This window comes from Mobula hypostoma, chromosome 6 (assembly GCF_963921235.1).
Source record: "Mobula hypostoma chromosome 6, sMobHyp1.1, whole genome shotgun sequence".
Lineage (NCBI taxonomy): Eukaryota > Metazoa > Chordata > Chondrichthyes > Myliobatiformes > Myliobatidae > Mobula > Mobula hypostoma.
This window is the reverse complement of record NC_086102.1, coordinates 85146666-85166985: the sequence shown is the minus strand read 5'-3', so window position 1 is coordinate 85166985 and position 20320 is coordinate 85146666. Positions and strand designations below refer to the sequence as shown.

The 20320-nt window shown below is 41.8% G+C and overlaps 1 protein-coding gene across 2 annotated transcripts in view; it reads right to left on the bottom strand.

The window, feature by feature from the left end:
- The window catches only part of LOC134348155 (RCC1 and BTB domain-containing protein 1-like), a 70084-nt gene that overhangs the window by 7952 nt on the left and 41812 nt on the right, over positions 1-20320 (bottom strand). For both annotated transcript variants that reach the window (XM_063051108.1, XM_063051107.1), the window contains 2 exons: positions 19640-19747; positions 3294-3436 (listed from right to left, as the gene is read on the bottom strand). In XM_063051108.1, coding sequence (XP_062907178.1) covers positions 3294-3436; positions 19640-19747 — 251 coding nt within the window. The remainder of the gene's footprint in view (positions 1-3293; positions 3437-19639; positions 19748-20320) is intronic.

The following is a 20320-nucleotide window of genomic DNA, read 5'->3' as shown; positions in this document are numbered from 1 at the left end:
GGAAGAAAGAAAGGGGGAGGGGAGCACCAGAGGAAGATGGAGAACAGGCAAGGAGTTATTGTGAGAGGGAAAGAGAGGGAGAGGGAGAGGTAAAGAGAGAGGGAGGGAGAGGTAAAGAGAGAGGGAGGGAGAGGTAAAGAGAAGGGGAGGGGAGGTAAAGAGAGGGGGAGGGGAGGTAAAGAGAGGGGGAGGGGAGGTAAAGAGAGGGGGAGGGGAGGTTAAAGAGAGGGGGAGGGGGAGATTAAAAAAATTAGGGATTGGGTAAGAAGGGGAAGGAAGGGGCGTTAACGGAAGTTAGAAAAATCAATGTTCATGCCATCAGGATGGAGGCTACCCAGATGGAATATAAGGTGTTGAGCACAACACAACATATTCCAGGCATTTTTCTATTGAATTAATCAATTCTCATAACTGAGTTTCCATACCCCTCACACATACAGCTCAATATGCTTAAGTATCTGTAAATTGCTCAAATATTTACATTGCTGAATTTGCTTCAACTTTCAGTATCACCTTTCATAATATACCCATTTGGTGGTCAGTCAAGAGGTGAAGAGCATTCCATAAATACCACAGAGAAGCTCGGAGAGAAATTACAGGAAAGACGGTCAAATTCACCTTACCAAGAACCTGGCTCAGCTTTAGTGAAAGGTGGTAAGGGACAGTCTTTTCTTAGGGGTGGGGAGGAACGATGAAGGCATTAAACCATGTAAACAAGGTGGGGAAAGAAAACAAGAATTTTGAACAAATCACTTTATCACATCCAAGATGGTTGTGCATGGGCAACTGTCAGTCAAGATGAAATCATCCACTTAATTTGTATTGACAACTGTATTTAAGTTGGTCTTAAATTTTGCTTACAAAGCATGAACTTTACAAGGCAGAATTCATTTCCTGAAACATGCCCAAATTGATACATTTCTGCTTGTAATCACTAATAACAATAAATCCTGAAGGACAAATTTAAATGAGATAAGAATAGACTTTACAATCCAGTTCACCAAACGAAGACAACTTTTGTGGCCTATTCATTTCTGCAGAAAAAAGTCTTGATGCTGTTCTTCAACCAACTTGCTAGCATTTCAAGCTGTATTTAGCTACATGTACAAATTTCTACTGAATATTTAAAACTCTTGCATATTGATGCTTTTTCCCATTCAAAAGAGCATCAGCATTACAAATGTGCAATTACAAAGCTGAATTGTTAGACATTTAATGCCATTCCCATTGATATATTTTCAATGTCACACTTACAATGTCAACAGCAGTTCATTGGCAAACTCCGAGGGTGGAGATCACAAATCCAGCACCCATTCCAGTGATAAAACAGCTGGATTGTCCAACCTGTTGTCCAGTGATTACTCCAGTAACCGTCAGGACTTGTCTTCCTTTCCAGATGGAAAAATGACCAGATTAGACCACACTTGTAGTGTGTGCAGTTCTGGTCTCTACACTATAGGAAGGCTGTTTTGGGGCTGGAGGAGATCCACCAAGATGTTGCCTGGATTGGAGGACTTCAGTTTTGGGGGAAGGTTAGATAGGCTAGGCTTGTTTGTCCTGGAGCAAAGGAGGCAGAGGAGTGACTTGATAGAGATGTGTGGATAGGGTAAATTGTCAAAAACTTCCTCCCAAGGTAGGGGTATCAAAAAGAAGAGTGTAGGTTTAAGATGAGAGGAAAGAGTTTTTGAAAAGAAGTGAGAGAACCAGAGGGACAAGGTTTTTTTTGTTTACACAGCTGGAATGCACTGCCATAGGTGGTGGTGGAATCAGATACAATCACTACATGTGAGAGGCATTGAGAAAGAGTTAAATAGGCAAAACACAGAAGGATTTGGGCCTAATGTGGGTAAAAGGGACTGGCATTGATGACATGAACGTGTTGACTGTTACGTATTGTGTGATTCCAGATGCTATGAATCTATTAGTAAAGTAGCTTGTCAGTTTCCCAGCTGGCCATTTTCCTCCAGGCTGGAAATGTTGACTGTACTTTTTTTCCATAGATGCTGCCTGGCCTGCTGAGTTCCTCCAGCATTTTGTGTATGTTGCTCGGATTTCCAGCAAATGCAGATTTTCTCTTGCTTCAGCTAAATGATTATTTCCATGCCACTGGGAAATCTCTTCCCCCACCATTCAGCAATCAACTCTGCTGGGATATCATGGTGTTACTCCAAGAGGCCTTTAGCTGAGGGAGACCGGCTGATCAAGTCTGGGTTTCGGTGGGGGAGGGGGGAGATGTGAATTTGGTGATTACTATCCACATAAAGGTCTGTCTAAAATACCAGCTAATAAGGCACAAGTGTATTTTATCCAAGCAAAAGAATAAACTGACCAGTTTTTAAAAAAAAGTCTTCACAATTATGCTTTGTTTCAGATGAATGTCATGGAAAGTGCAATTTCTCATGTATCTTTTCCTGAGGTGGAGGAGGGTATAATGCTGCTTCCCATCCCCACAAAGGGCTCAGCTAAAAGGTGTCACTGAAGATCTCCATGACAACCACCCATGAAAAAAAGGCAGCGACGTCACCAGATCTCCCCCACACATGGATGACCACAGAGAGCACCAGAACAAGGGTGGCACTCAAAGTGCTGTGGGGTTAGCCTGGGCAATTTGGTCAGAAGCTTGCCACTGTCCAAGAATGCTGAGCAGCAAAAGTTCCAGCTGCAGCTTATAGGTGGATTATTCTGCTCATCATCACAGATTCCAGGCTGATGTTCCACAGCAATATTGAACAAAAGGTAAACTGTCAAAGGAGCACTCCATTGGGCAAGACATTAAACTCAGATGCCAAGACATCCCACAGTGCTATTGAGTCTCATTTTAGATCCTAGGACTTGCAATTCCATCCCAGCGCACAATCCCAGGAACTTCCTGCTTCATTCTAAACGGACTACACACACTTTACTCTACTCTTGATTTTTACCATTTAACCTCAGAACTAAGGTCAATAATGTCTTCAGTATGTGCCCAGATTTCTAAAACCAGGAATGATGGCCAATTTTTAATTTTATTAAATTTTTTTAAAAACTGGCAATCATTCCCGGTTTTAGAAAAGCAAAATCTCTTTAATACCCTGTAAAGTTTTAGTTTTTCATTATTTATCCAACTCCCTTTGGAAAGTTACTATTGAATCTGCTTCCATCATCATATCCTGCAGTGCATTCCAGATCAAAACAAGCCACAATACAAAATAATATTTTAATCATTTCCACACTTGATGCAACTAGAAATGAGACTAATATAGTCCTGTCATAAACTGAATGAAATGTTCAGCATTTACAAAAAGCATTATTACCTTTCTTTCTCCAAAACGATCAGCACCGGGACCATCTGGTTCACCTTATTTCCAAAACCCAGCTGCCCCACTGCATTAGCACCCCAGGCATAAAGCAAGCCCTCATCTGTTAGTGCGAGTGTGTGAGCATAACCACAGGCAATCTGTAATCAAAGTAACCTTCATCAACCACAATAAAACCCAAGAACACATTCTACAAAATAGACCTGAGATTAAATACATGGTACTGAGGTGCACTGAGGAACCAACAGAAAGCACGAAATTTTGAAACCACTCAGTTGTCAAGCTGATTTAAAAAACTAATTTAAGATCACCTCAGATTTCACATATTGTTACGCTGCATCAGAGAATACAGAAGCAGGAAGAGAAATTACAAGGCATTTAGTGAATGGAAAACTGTTGGAAGATAAGTGAAGGCTTCGGTCTAGCACAGACCAAGAGTAAATAACCTTTTTTATTTCTTCTATTATGAGATGCAAATGCATTGTAATAAATATTTCAGCTGAATGCTTCACAGAACAGACAGCAGGTATTTTAAGGCACCATCTCCCAAAAACTACAAACTGGGTCCCAGTCACCATGACCATCTGTTGAATCAACCCCCCATCCTGGACTTGCAGCTCTTTCAAGGTTGGACAAAGTCTGAAAGCAAAATGGCCCCGCACAATCTCAGAAAGCCAAGCAAAATTCAAGGTGGCAAGTTAATTTTAACACAGGTTTAAACATATTGTCAACAGTTTTGGGCCCCATATCTCAGGAAGGATGTGTTGTCATTGGAGAGAGTCCAGAGGAGGTTCATGAGATTGATTCTGAGAATGAAGGGGTTAACATACGAGGACTGTTTGGCAGCTTTGCCAGCCTGTATTCACTGGAATTTAGAAGAATATGTGGGGATCTCATTGAAACCTATCAAATTTTGAAAGGACTAGATAGGGTAGGTGTGGAGAGGATGTTTCCTGTGGTGAGGGTATACAGAATTAGAGCGCACAGCCTCAAAATTGAGGGGTGACCCTTTAGAACAAAGGTAAGGAGTTTTTTTTAGTCATAGAGTAGTAAATATGTGAAATGTTCTGCCACATACTGTGGGTATATTTAAGGCAAAAGTTGATCGCTTCCTGATTGGTCAGGACAACAAAGGATATGGCAAGAAGGCAGGTGTATCCGGTTCAGTGGGGTCTGGAGTCAGCCATGGTGGAAAGACAGAGCAGACTTGAAGGGCTGAATGGCCTAATTCTGCTCCTATGCCTTATGGTCTTATAACTCTCCATACGAGGCAGTAATTGCTCACCATAAAATGGACGCCTGGATTCAAGAGCAGGAAACACTATGGATATATTTGCAAAGTGATCTGGATATATTTTCCAGCTGGGAAAATGAGTTGAAAAATGGCAAAGAATTTAATGCAGACAAGTGTGAGGTGTTGTCCTTTGGGAGGACAAACCGGGCTATGGCTTACAATATGAATAGTAAGGAACTGAGGAGTGTGGTAGAACAAAGAGACCTGCGAATACAGATCCATAAATCCCTGAAAATGGCATCACAGGTAGATAGGGTCATAAAGAAAGCTTTTGGCCTTCATGAATCAAAGTACTGAGTACAGGAGTTGGGATGTTATGATGAATCTGTATAAGATGTTGATGAGGCCTAATTTAGATTATTGTGTGCAGTTCTGGTCACCTACCTAGAGGAAAGATCAAGTTCAAGTTTATTGTCACCTGACTACATATATACACTCAAATGAAATAACGTTCCTCCAGATCACGGTGCACCCACAAAACATATATCACCCACAACACACAAAACAAAATATTACATGTACGTGAAGGACGTAAGAAATAAAGTCAATTCAATTCGATTACCAGAAATAATTAAATATAATTAAAAATGCATTTAGCGTGCAGCACAGGTGAACAGAAAATAGCTTGCTGTCTAGTGACAAGACCTTGGTGGTGGTAAGGTGTCTAGTAGTCTCACAGCCTGATGGAAGAAGCTATTACCCAGTCTGGAAGTCTAGTCCTGATATCCCAGTACCTCCTTCCTGATGGCAGTGGGTCAAGAGATTGTGGGATGTCTGGTAGGGATTCTCAACAATGCTTCGGGCCCTTCATATACAACACTCCCAGTAAATGTCACAGATGGGGGGAGGGTGACCCCAGTGACCCTCTCAGTGAATTTTACCATCCTCTGCAGGGTTTTGCTGTCCAATGCCTTGCAGCTTCTGTACCACACAATAATACAACCAGACAGGACACTCTCGATGGTTCTCTTGTAGAAAGATGTTTGAATGGGGGTGGGGAATCTCCTCAGAAAGTATAGACACTGCTGTGCCTTCTTGACTAATGAGGATATATTGTGGGTCCAGGTTAGATCGTCCACTGTGTGCACACCAAGAAACTTTGTGCTCGTCACTCTCTCCATGGTAGAGCCATTGATGAACAATGGAGAGTGGTTAAGCCGCACCTTCATGAAGCCTACAAACGTCTCTTCTGTTTGTTCACGTTGAGACTCAGGTTGTTGTTCTCGCACCATTTGACAAGCCTCTCTCCCTCTCTCTGTATGCCAACTCATCACTGTTGCTGCTGAGGCCAACCACTGTTGTATCATCAGTGATGTGGCTTGAGCTGAATCTGGCAGTGCAGTTTTCAGTCAGCAGCATGAAGAGCAGTGGGCTGAGCACACAGCCCTGGGAGGCACCGGTGCTCAATGTGATGGAACTTGAGATGTTACTGCCTTGGGATCTTTCTGTTAAAAGGTCCAAGATCCAATTACAGAAAGGTATTGAGTATTACTGAGGACAGTTTACCCACTGGCCTCTGAGGAATGAGTGTTAAATCTCAAGTTGAAGTCAGTGAACAATACCTTGGCATAGGAGGCACCATTTTCTAGGTGGGACAGGACAGAGTGGAGATCCAAACCTATGGCACAGGGGTTCCCAACCTGGGGTCCATGGTTAATGGTCAGGTTTCATGGCATAAAAAAGATTGAGATCCCGTGCTGTGGCATCATCAATGGGCCGGTTTGGGCAGCAGATGAACTGGAAAGGGTCTAATATAGCTGGAAGGTGGGATTTTAAATGGTCCATTGCCAGCTTCTTAAAGTACTTCATGATTGCTCAGATCAGTGCCACTGGGCAATAATAGTTTAGGCCAGTTACCATCACTCTCTTGGGCACTGGAACGATGGTAGATTCCTTGATGCATGCAGGGAGCAAAGAGATATTAAAGATGTCTGTTAAGATGCCTTTTAGCTGGGCCGCACAATCCCTCAGCACCTGACCAGGTATGTTGTCTGGCCCTGCAGCTTTTCGTGGGTTTACCCTGATTAGCATCCTCCTCTTCTCAGTTGTGGCCAGACAAGGTGCCTGTTCCTCAGGGGAAGAGGGGGCTTACCTCATTGTCACATTATTTGTGGTGTCAAGACATGCATAGAAGGCATTCCCACTATCAGGAAGGGAGATGTCACTGTCAGTGATGCACAAGGTGGACTTGCAATCTTGTACGGTCTGTATACTGTGGCACATGTGCCCTGTGTCCTTGGTGTTACAAAGGTGCCTGTGAATTTTCAGTGAGTATTCTCACTTTGCTTTCCTGATGGCACAAGAGAAGGCAGCTCTTGCTGACCTTAGAATTGTCCTATCAGCCCACCTGAAGACAGTGTCCTGAACCCCAAGAAGTGCATAAACCTCTGCAGCCAGCCATGGTTTCTGGTTTGCCCTGGCTGTGTAGTGTATAATCATGGTAAGTATCAATAAACTTGAAAGGGTGCAGAGACACTTGACAAGGATGTTGCCGGCACAAGAGACCTGAGTTATAGTAAAAGGTTGAATAGGTTAAGACTATTCAATGGAGCACAGAAGAACGATGGGAGACCTTATAGAATTATTCAAAATTATCAGGGGTATAGGTAAGGTGAATGCTTGCAAGCATTTTCTTCTCAGGCTGTGAGAGGTTAAAACTAGAGGTAATCAGTTTTGGATAAAAGGTGAAATATTAAGGGGGAAACTTCTTCACTCAGAGGGTGGTGTAAGTATGGACCGAGCTGCCAGCGGAAGTGGTAGATGGAAGTTCAAACACAGCAATTACATTGGGATAGATACATGGATGAGAGAGTTACAAAGAGCTGGGGTCTGGGGCAAGTAGAAGATCAGGCTAGCATAGACTAGATGGGTTCAAGGGCCTGTGCTGTAGTGTACTATGACTCCATAATTGATTTAAGGGCACTCAGAGGCAGACAGCTTCAAAACCCTGAGATATTACCTACATTAAAAGGTACTACATAATTTAGTCTCAAATGTCTTCCAGTTCTGCAAAGAAGATTATTAAATAGCACACAACATAGAAAAGGTTATTCCAACAATTTATGCTTCAGACAGTGTCATCAGTACAAGTAACATTCAAGTCAACAGTAACCACAGCATTAAGACTGGATGAATCATATTCCAACTTCTTTCATCTAACTATGCCCAGTGGCAAATTTAACTTAATACTTTTTAAAATAGTGTAACAATGAATTTAGTCACACAAGTGAACACAGCTTAAGGTTGAAGATAACACTGACAGGAACTATAAGGCACACAATGGATGCAAAAGAGACATGAGGATGGTGTGTTGCCTCCCATGTGCTTGGGTCCAGGATGTATTAGAGCAGCTGCAGGTTATTCTCAATGGGGAGGTGGAGCAGCCAGAGGTCGTGGTGCATATTATAGACAATAGACAATAGGTGCAGAAGTAGACCATTTGGCCCTTCAAGCCTGCACCGCCATTCTGAGATCATGGCTGATCATCTACTATCAATACCCTGTTCCTGCCTTGTCCCCATAACCCTTGATACCCCTATCCATAAGATACCTATCTAGCTCCTTCTTGAAAGCATCCAGAGAATTGGCCTCCACTGCCTTCTGAGGCAGCGCGTTCCACACCTCCACAGCTCTCCGGGAGAAGTAGTTCCTCCTCAACTCTGTCCTAAATGACCTACCCCTTATTCTTAAACCATGCCCTCTGGTACTGGACTCTCCCAGCATCTGGAACATATTTCCTGCCTCTATCTTGTCCAATCCCTTAATAATCTATGTCTCAATCAGATCCCCCCTCAATCTCCTTAATTCCAGCGTGTACAAGCCCAGTCTCTCTAACCTCTCTGCGTAAGACAGTCCAGACATCCCAGGAATTAACCTAGTGAACCTACGTTGCACCTCCTCCACAGCCAGGATGTCCTTCCTTAACCCTGGAGACCAAAACTGCACACAACACTCCAGATGTGGTCTCACCAGGGCCCTGTACAAATGCAAAAGGACTTGCTTGCTCTTGTACTCAATTCCCTTTGTAATAAAGGCCAACATTCCATTAGCCTTCTTCACTGCCTGCTGCACTTGCTCATTCACCTTCAGAGACTGATGAACAAGTACTCCTAGATCGCTTTGTATTTCTCCCTTATCTAACTCCACACCGTTCAGATAATAATCTGCCTTCCTGTTCTTGCTCCCAAAGTGAATAACCTCACACTTATTCACATTAAACGCCATCTGCCAAGTTTCTGCCCACTCGCCCAGCCTATCCAAGTCACCTTGAATTCTCCTAACATCCTCATCACATGTCACACTGCCACCCAGCTTAGTATCATCAGCAAACTTGCTGATGTTATTCACAATGCCTTCCTCTAAATCACTGATGTAAATCGTAAACAGCTGTGGTCCCAATACCGAGCCCTGTGGCACCCCACTAATCACCACCTGCCATTCCGAGAAACACCCATTCACTGCAACCCTTTGCTTTCTATCTGCCAACCAGTTTTCTATCCATGTCAATATCCTCCCCCCAATGCCATGAGCTCTGATTTTAGTCACCAATCGGATTGGCACCAATGACATGGGCAGAAAGGGGGAAGAGGTCCCATGCAGTGAGTATATAGAGTTTAGGAAAGAGCCTGAGGAAAAGGACCTCCAAGGTAGTAATCTCTGGATTATTCCCTGCACCATGGCTAGTGCAGGTAGGAATGGGGTGATAGCACAGATGAATGAGTGGCTGAGGCAATGGTACAGGGGACAAGGTTTCAAGTTCCTGGCTCATTGGAACCTTTTCTGGGGAAGGGGTGACGTGTTAAAGAAGGATGGGTTACACCTGAGCTGGAGGGGAACCAATAACCTGGCCGGGAGGTTTGCTGATGCTACTCTGGAGAACTTTAACTATTTTGCAGGGCGCTAGGAACCAGAACTCCAGGTCAGTACAGGAGGGATCTGACCGGAAAGTAGATGCTAGGTAAAGTATTGAAAGGCAGGTATGATGGGTCATATAGTTTTTATATTTTTAATATGAGTATTATGGATAAGGACGATGAACTCGGCGGGAGGAGAGAGTGCAGCGCGCCGCGCGTGCGCAGCCCTCCGGTGAAAAATGATATCGTATCCGTTAAATAGGGGCCGTGGACAATTCTGATTTGATAGAGACAGATGTGAAAGCACAGAGAAACATCTGGAGAAATTTCTGAAATGCCCGTTCACTGCTGTCGTTACTGCGCGATCGTGAATCTTCCAGAGGGAAGGCCTCAAAATCCCCGGCTTTGCCTGCTGTTGGCGACCGAGATTGAGGTCAAATTGCTCGGATAGGGATGGTGCTCGGTACACGGTATCGGAGAGCTGATCGCAGGCTCGAAGTTTTCAGACGACTCGGAGTTGGACTGTGGTCGGGCATGGCAGAGAGAGTTTTTCTTCCTTCTCCCATCTGCGTGAGATGTGGGACATTTGAGAGACTTTGAACTTTTTACTGTGCTCATGGACTTCTTCATCAAGTTATGGTATTGTTGCACTGTTGTAACTATACATTATAATTATGTGGTTTTGTTAGTTTTTTCAGTCTTGGTCCATCCTGTGTTTTGTGATATCACACCAGAGGAAATATTGTATCATTTCTTAATGCATGCATTACTAAATGACAATAAAAGAGGACTGCGTGTCTTCATAATCTAAAAAAAACTTAGACCATGGATCAGTATATGGAACTATGATGCTGTGGCCATTACTGAAACTTGGTTGAGAGAGGGATAGGAATGGATGATTAACGTACCAGAATTTCGAAGTTTTAGAAAAGATAGAGGAGGAGATAAAAGGAGGGGAGGGGATTGGAATTGCACTGCTAATCAGGGACAATATCACAGCTGTACTTAGGGGAGACATAATGGAGGGTCAGGCACTGAGTCCCTTTGGGTGGAAATCAGGAATAGGAAGGATGCAATCACACTGATGGGATTGTACTGTAGACTGCCCCCTCCAATAGCCAATGGGACATTGAGGAACAGATATGTAATCAGATTAAGGAAATGTGTAAAAATAATAGGGTTGTTGTCATGGGGAATTTCAAATTTCCTAATATAAACTGAGACTTTCTTAGTGCAAGGGGTTTAAATGGGGCAGAATTCATTAAGGATATCAAGGAAAATTTCTTAAATCAATATGTGAACAATCCAAAAAGAGGAGGGGCTGTACTGGATCTGGTGTTGGGTAATGGGCCTGGCCAGGTAACTGACCTTCCACTGGGTGAACAGTTAGGGAGCGGTGACCACAACTCCTTAACTTTCAGGACAGCTATAGATAAGGATAGGTATGGTCCTTGTGGGAGAGTTTTAAATTAGAGTAGGGCAAATTAGAAGGGCATTAGGAAGGAACTAAGTGTTAATTGGGAGCAACTTTTCTTTGGCAAGTCCACATCAGAGACATGTGGAGGGTGTTTAAAGTTCAATTCCACAGAGTACAGGAAAGGTATTTTCCTGTTAGAAGGAAGGACAGGGATGGAAAGATAAGAGAACCTTGGATGTCCAGCAAGGTGATGAATTTAGTGAGGAAAAAGGAAAAGTATGTAAAGCTTTAGAAGTTAGGATCAAACGAAGCACACGAGGAGTATAAAGAAGCCAGAAAAGAACTAAAGAAGGGAATTAGGAAAGCCAGGAGGGGCCATGAAAAATCCTTTGCAAGCAGGATTAAGATGAAACCCAAGGCATTCCACACATACATCAAGAACAAGAGGTAACTAGGGAGAGGGTGGACCACTCAGGGATAAAGGAGGGAACATCTGCTTGGATGCAGGGTTTGTGAGTGAGGTACTTTAAGTACTTACCAAGGAAAAGGATATGGAGGACTAGGAGATCAGTGCTGAGTGCATAAATACGTTAGGGCATTTTGAGGTCAAGGAGGAGGAAGTGTTGTCCCTCCTAATGGATATTAAGGTGGATAAGTCCCCAGGGATTTTCCCCAGGTTATCAATGGAGGCAAGAGACAGGATTGCTGGGTCCTTAACCAGCATCTTCATGCCCTCTCTAGCCACAGGTGAGGTCCCAAAGGACTGATGATATTGTACCTCTATTTAAGAAGGAAACAAGGGAAAATCCTGGGAACTATACACTGGTGAGTTTCACATCAGTTGTAGGAAAATTGCTGGAGAAAATTCTTAGGGATAGGATATATCAACAGTTGGCTTAATTAAGGAAAGCCAGCATGGCTTTATGCAAGACAGGTTGTGTCTTACTAACAGGATTGAGTTTTTTGACAAGGTGATGAGAGAGATTGATGAGAGTAGGGCAGTGAATGTTGTCTACATGGATTTTAGTAGGGTGTTTGACCAAGTCTCTCATGGGAGGCTAATCCAGAACATTAAGATGCATGGGGTCCACAGAGCATTGGCTGTTTGGATTCAGAATTGGCTTGTGCATAGAAAACTGATGGTAGTGATTGGAGTGACTTATTTGAGCTGGAGGTCTGTAATTATTGGTGTTCTGCAGGGATCTGTGCTGGGACTATTAATCTTTGTGATGTATATATATAACCTGAATGAAAATGTAGATGGGTAGGTTAGTAAGTTTGCAGATGATACAAAGACTGGAGTCATGGGTAGTGTAGAAGACTTGCAGTTCTGTTGCAGATATGGGCAGAGAAATGGCAGATGGAGTTTAATCGAGATAGATGTGAGGTGTTGCACCTTGTAGGGCAAATGCAAGGGGACAGTACACTGTTAAAGGCAAGATCCTCATCAGCGTTGCTGAGCAGAGATCTTGGGATCCAAATTCATAGTTCTTTGAAAGTGGCTACACCGGTCAATAGGGTGGTTAAGAAGGCTGATGGAATCCTAGCTTTTATTAGTCGAGGCACTGAATTCAAAAGTCAAGAGGTTCTGTTGCAACTTTATAAAACTCAGGTCAGGCCACATCTGGAATATTGTATGCAGTTCTGGTCGCCCCACTATAGGAAGGATGTAAGGATGTTGAGGCTTTGGAGAGGTGCAGAAGAGGTTTACCAGGATGCTGCCTGGTTTAGAGGGCATGTGCTATCATGAGAGACTGGATAAACTTTAGCTGTTGTTTCTGGAGTGGTGACGGCTGAGGAGAGATCTGATAGAGATTTATAAGATTATGACAGGAATAGATAGAGTAGACAGAGAGTCTGTTTCCCAGGGTTGAAATGTCTAATACCAGAGGACATACTTTGAAAGTGAGAGTGGCCAGGTTCAAGGGGGATGTGAGGGATATGTTTTTCACTCATAGAGTGGTGGATGCCTGGTACAGGGGTAGAGGCAAATACATTAGAGGCTTTTAATGGATATTTGGATAGGCACATGAATGTGAGGAAGATGGAGGGATATGGACATGATGTAGGTAGGAAGGATTTGTGTTTGGGTGTTTTAGATTTATTTTTTAGCTGGTTTAGCACAACATTGTGGGTCGAATGGCCTGCTACTGTGTTGTACTGTTCTATGCCAATTACTAACATTCTAGTTGGTGCTCTTTATACTACAGGAAGAGTTGGATAAATTTTATTCAGCTCGTTTAGATCTTCAGATGTGAAAGAGGCAGAACACCTCAATTTTGAAACATTTTATCACTATGATTCCAGCTGTTAATGAAACATTATACCTACATATAATGAAACAAAAATTACAGGAACAATACCTCATATTCCAGTCTCCAACTCGGCGGGATGAACACCAGACTCTCAAACTCCAGTACATGCTGCTCTCTGTGCCTTTTTCCAATTTTCCCTTTTTTCCCTCTTTTCTCATGATCCAACAGGCCACCATCACCCAATGTCTTTCCTCTCCCTCTCCCTATCATGCACATGTTAACCCCACTAGTGTCCCTTCCCACCTCCCTCTTCTGATGCCATGCTCCACTGTCCTTTATCATATTCCATCAGTCACTTCCCACTATTCCTCCCTTCAGCTACCTATCGCCCCTCCCCTCACGTGGATCACCTGTTCCACTCCTCCCCTTCACCTGTTTCTATTGGCTACATCCACTTCCTTTCTGAGTTCAACTGAAGGGTCTCAGCCCAAAAAGTTGACTCTCGATTCCCCTCCTTGGATACTGCCTGACCTGTTGAGTTTGAGCGTCTTCTTTGTGCTGCTGCATAATGAAACACTTCTCTACTGGATATTGCCTATGGAGATAGTGTAAACAACTGTGAAGAAAAGTGCCTTGAAATATATTGTTTCATTAAATCACAATAATTAAGTAGTTTATTTCACTGCCAGATTGCATTGTAATGAAAAGAAAAAATAACTGAACATTTAAAGTGCATTCTAAAGTTCAAAGTCAATTTTATCGAAGTACATACATGTCATCATATACAGTTGCAAGAAAAGGTTTGTGAACCCTTTGCATTTACCTAGTTTTCTGCATTAATTACTTAGGGTTCACAAACTTTTTCTTGTGTCTGTAGAACTCTTGAGATTCATTTTCCTGCGGGCACACTCAGCAAATCTATAGAATGGTAACTATAACCGGATCAACGAAAGATCAACCAGCGTGCAGAAGGCAACAAATAGTGCATATGCAAATATAAATAAATAGCAATAAATAACAAGAACATGAGATAATGAAATTGGCTATGGGAACATCTCAATGGATGGGCGAGTGAGTGTAGTTATCCCCTCAAGGGCATGATAGTTGTGAGGTAGTAACTGTTCTTGAACCTGGTGGTGCTCAAATAAACTACAGAAAGTCTCCTTTGATTAGCAATATCTGCCTCACAAAAGCTTGTTAAACAAAGAACTGAAGAATTTCACATATTCAAAGATGGGATAAAAATATCAATTTATCAATGCAATCACAGACTATTGAATAAACGTGTTTATAAACCCTACTTCATTCAGCATAATACAGGCTCTGTCCTTTACATGAGATCAACACCATTAATAGCAATAAAATGATAGACACAAACTTTACTTATAAGGAGAGATTGCACAACATCACCATAAATGATTTATATGGCTTTACCTACAAGAGACTGAATTGGCTATATTTATTCTTACTGGGTTTCTCAAAGTTCAACCCTACATCCCCGTCGTGAGAGGTAGAAATGGGTAAGGCCGGCTAACAGGGCTCTGGTGAAGCAACATAGACCAATTCCTCTGCACAGTGGATACACTGGATTACAGAAACATTGATGAACTCCAACCATACCATCAACTTTGGAGATGGGAGGTCATCAATGGCCTGTGCTCCACTGGGAGCCAAGGGCCAAAGAAGAAGAAGGTTCTTGCTGGAATGCAGGAGGCTGAGAAATGACCTTACAAAGGTTTATAAAATTGTGAGGGCCACAGACAGAATCTTTCTTGTAGGATGGGGGATTCTGAAACTAGGTCAGTGCTGATCAACAAGCTTCAAAACCTGGGCTTCTGTAACTCCCTCTGCAACTGGATTCTTGGCTTCCTCATTGGGAGACCACAGTCAGTAACAATAGGTAAATAACATCTCCCCATGCTGACAATTGACACTAGTGCACCTCAAGGATGAGCGTTTAGTCCGCTGCCTTACTCTCTCTATAGTCGTCACTGTGTGGTTAGGCACAGCTCAATTACTATCTATAAATTCGCTGATGACACGACTACTGTTGGCAGAGTCTCAGACAGTGGCAAAGAGGCGTACAGGAGTGAGATAAATCAGCTGGCTGAGTGGTGTTGCAATAGCAACCTAGCACTCAACATCAGCCAGATGATGGAATTGATTGTGGACTTCAGGGAGGAGAACACACACCAGTCTTCATTGAGGGGTCAGCAGTGGAAGCACATTCCTAGCTGAGTCGGTTGTTAATACAAACGACATATTTCACAATGTTTTGATATACAGGTGATAAATAAATCTGAAGCGGTAACTGGAAAGAGTGAGCAGCTTCAAGTTCCTGGGCAATAACACCACAGAGAAGATTTATCCTGGGCCCAGTACAGTGATGCAATCATAAAGAGGTCATGTCAGAGGCTCTACTTCAGTAGAATTTTGAGGAAATTTGCTATGTCACCAAAGATTCTAGCAAATTTCAATGGATGCATGGTGGAAAGCGGAAAGCATTCTGACTGGCTGCATCACCGCCTGGTACTCTAATGAGCAGGATTGGAAAAGGCTGCAGAGGGTTGCAGACTGGTTGAGCTAAATCTGGGTCATGCCATCAGGGAGGAGGTACAAGATCCTGAAGACCCCCCCCCCCCACCTCCCCACTCAACATGTTAAAAACAACTTCCCTCCCTTTGCCATCAGATTTCAGAACAGTCCATGAACTTATGAACACTACTTCGCTATTCCTCTTTGGCTCTATTTATTGATATTTTGTAACCTATTGTAATTTATGTCTTGCATTGTGCTGCTACCATAAGGCGACAAATTTCATGACATACTGCCAGCAATAACAAACGGGATTCTGAGAAATTCAGAAAATATTGCAAAGTTGCTATGTAAATAAGTGAAAGCAATAAAAACTTGACTATCATTGTTATTTTAAAAGAATGATATCTGTGCATTTCAAAAGAATCTGAAGAAGAGTCATTAATTAAGAACATTAAAAATAGGAGCAGGAGTAGGCCATCCGGCCCATTGAGCCTGCCCCGCCATTCAATAAGATCATGGCTGATCTGTCCGTAAACTCAGCTCCATCTACCTGCCTTTTAATTCCCTTACTATGTAAAAATCTATCTAACTGTATCTTAAGTATATTTAGCGAAGAAGCCTCAACTGCTTCCCTGGGCAGAGAATTCCACAGATTCACCACTCTCTGGGGAAAAACAGTTTCTCCTCATCTCTGTCCTAAATCTTCTCCCCTGAATCTTGAGGCAATGTCCCCCAGTTCTAGTCTCACCTACCAATGGAAACAACTTTCCTACTTCTATCTTATCTATTGCTTTCAAAATTTTGTATGTTTCTATAAGATCCCCTCTCATTCTTCTGAATTCCAGAGAGTATAGTTAACAGAGATATATTCAACAATGCATTTTAGCAAAACTGCAGTTAGAATATTATGGGTAGCTAAAATAACATCCCATGAAGAATACAAAAATAACAAAAAATTTATAGTTTAACATCACTGATTATAAACAAAGGAAAATCTACCTAAAGGTGAGAACATTTTGAACAAAAAGTATAATAATGAATGTCAGCATGAATTTCAAAGGTTAGATCCTACTTAACCAATTTTAATAACCTTTTGACGTGTCCAGATAGGATAGACAATACTAATACTGTAGATAAACCAATTTGCAAATGTTTAAGGTATAAACGGACGAATAATTAAGATTGGACAATGCAGATTCAGAAGACAGGCAGCAGAATGGGTTAGTAGCTGACTTTAATATAAAAATCAGAAACGGTGAGTAAAAATAATGTACTTCACAATGGAGTACAGTTGTGATTACTGCTGTGCAATGAGTTACAATAACAATTTAGATTTTGGAACCAAAAACACTGATTCTAAACTTGTGATGTTGCCAAGTTATTGAGTGAGGTGGGTTGGTTTAGAATAGACCAGCTCAGAGAACTACAAAATAAAATAAACAAATACATATTTTTGCAGAATGGGCTTATGCACAGGTAGTATATTTTGGTAGCAAGAACAGGGGGTCAGATTACTTGGAAAATACAAATCTAGATGGGGTAGAGGAACAAAAGGAGCTCAGAGTACAAACATACACCAAACATAAGATATTATACTCCAGGTTAGTGTGGAATTCAGAAGAAAATGATGTACACCAAGTTAATGAAAATATGGAACTGGTCATCATAGGGAGTGGTTGAACAGTATTGAACAGTTCTATGGAGGCTGCTAGAGAAGGTCATGTGGTTAGATTTAGATGAGAAAACTCGTGCAGAACATAAACCTGGGCTGAATGAGTTCTTTATGTGTCAAACATCCTAAATTACAGCACAAAACACTTAAAAATACTTTGATATCATTACAACATAACTGCAAGAAATTTATTGAAATATGTAGTAGACATAAAAAGCACAATAAAAATATAATTTCTTAACATCTAACAGTTACCTATTTCAAAACATGTTTTATACAGTTCACATTTAAATTTAGCTCATCTTGTTCCCATAATCCCATCATTGAAAGAACAATTAGCCTATTTAAAAAAAATTAATATTTAAAGTCACAGGGAAATTAAATAAAAGGACAAACATACAATAGAGATCATTTTGCCAGGAGATTAAAGTAAAAATAAACACAAAATTCAAAAACAAAATACTTTCAACCTATGGCACCATTTAAGCATAATAAAACCAAGCAGCATAGATTGATTGCACCAAAGTTGCTGGATTGGAAAACTATGTATAAAGCAAGGCTGAATGGACCATAAATGTTCTTTTAAAAAAAAAACTGCTAAATGATTTTAAAACCTTTTTTACTTCATGCAACTAATAGTTCAAATTAATTTATGATTTAACAGAACAACTTAAAATTCAGGTCACACCATGTTAGAAAAAAAGTTAATATACATTCTCTAAATGAACGAAGTAGTTTATAAGACCATAAGCTATACAAGCAGAATTAGGCCATTTGGTCCAACGCGTTTGCTCTGACATTTCATCATGGCTAACCCAATTTTCCCCTCAACCCCAATCTCCTGCCTTCCCCCCGTATCCTTTCATGCCCCGACCAATCAAGAATCTATCAACCTCTGCCTTAAATAAAGACTTGGCCTCCACAGCTGCCTGTGGCAAAGAATTCCGCAGATTCACCAATCTCTGACTAAAGAAATTCTTCATCTCCATTCTAAAAGTTCGCCGTTCTATTCTGAGGCTGTGTCCTCTGGTCTTAAGACTCTCCCACCATAGGAAACATCCTCTCCATGTCCACTCTATGAAGGCCTTTCACCATTCGATAGGTTTCAATGAGGTAATTCTTCTGAATTCTAGTGAATACAGGCCTAGAGCCATGAAACGCTCTTCATATCACAAGCCATTCAATCCTGGAATTATTTTCACGAACCTCCTTTAAACCATCTCCTGTTTCAGCACATCTTTTCTAAGATAAGAGGCCCAAATCTGTTCATGCTCCAAGTGAGCCCTCACCAGTGCTTTATAAAGTTTTGAACATTACATCCTTGCTTTTATATTCTAGTTTTCGTGAAATGAATGCTAATATTGCATTTGCCTTCCTCATCACAGATTCAGCCTGCAAATTAACCTTTAGGGAATCCTGCACAAGGACTCCCTAGTTCCTTTGCACCTCAGTTGTTTGTATTTTCTCTACATGTAGAAAATAAACAACCCTGTCATTTCTTCCACCAGCGTGCATGACCATACAATTCCCAACACTGTATTCCATCTGCCATTTCTTTGCCCATTCTCCTAATCTGTCTAAGTCCTTCTATAGCCTCTCTACTTCCTCAAAACTACCTGCCCCTCCACTTATCTTCATTATCATCTGCAAGCTTTGTAACCAAGCCATCGATTCTATCATCCAAATCATTGACATATGGTGTAAAAAGAATCAGTCCCAACACAGACCCCTGTGGAACACCACTAGTCACCAGCAGCCAGCCAGAAAAGGCTCCCTTCATTCCCACACTTTGCCTCCAGCCACTGCGTCATTCATGCTGGAATCTTTCCCGTAATACCATGGGCTTGTAGTTTGTTAAGCAGCCTCATGTGTGGCATCTTGTCAAAGGCCTTCTGAAAATCCAAGTACACAACATCAAGCGATTTTCCTTTGTCTATCCTGCCTGTTATTTCTTCAAAGAATTCCAACAGATTTGTTAGGCAGGACTTTCCCTTGAAGAAACCATGCCTATTTTATCATGTGCCTCCCAGTACCCTGACCACATCCTTAATAATCGATTCCAACATCTTCCCAACCACTGAGGTCAGACTAAATGGCTTATAGTTTCCTTTCTTCTGCCTCTTTCCCTTCTTGAAGAGTGCTCTCTATTGTATCTCCTTGATCTCTATTGTATGTTTGTTCTTTTATTTAATTTCCCTGTGACTTTAAATATCATGAGATAATTTTTAAAAACAGCCAAAATAGACTAATTGCTCTTTCAATGATGGTATTATGGGAACTCATTTATATTCCAATATTGAACATCCATACTCACCTGTAGGACACAAATACTTTGTAAAGCAGTCAACCTCCAAGGAATAAGGTGGTTTCCACTGATCCCTGATCCAATCTGGCCATTGCAATTGTTTCCCCAACCAAACACCTGTAAAATGAGGAGGAAAATGCTCAAAATGAATATAGACCTGAAAGGAGGCTATTGAGCACAAGATGCACGTGTTAGCTCTGAAGCAGTTTCATTGCCCTGCCGTTTTACTTCAACATTGCGTTCCACCTTCTCCCCAAATATTTATCCGGTTCCTTTTTGAAAGTCAGGATTGAACTGCATCCACCGTACATCCAGTCAAGGTAATGTGAATTACTGCATTAAAAGAAGTCTCGCTGGCTCCTAACTTAGCACCATGCCTGATACCTACTTCATATCTTTGTACATATATTTAGTTTTATATTACTGGGAGTGTTGATAAGAGTGCCTCAGAGCCCTCTTCTGTGATATTCCTTTTTAGCATGAGGTGAATTGCATAGAAACATAGAATACATCCTTACCTTACAACTACCTAGGCTTACCCATAGTACCCATCTAGGAGACTCGTAAAAGACCGTATCATTTCCGCCTTCACCACCGGCACTGGCAGCCCATTCCACGCACTCACCACTCTCTGCGTAAAAAAACTTACCCCTGACATCTCCTCTGTACCTACTTCCAAGCACCTTAAAA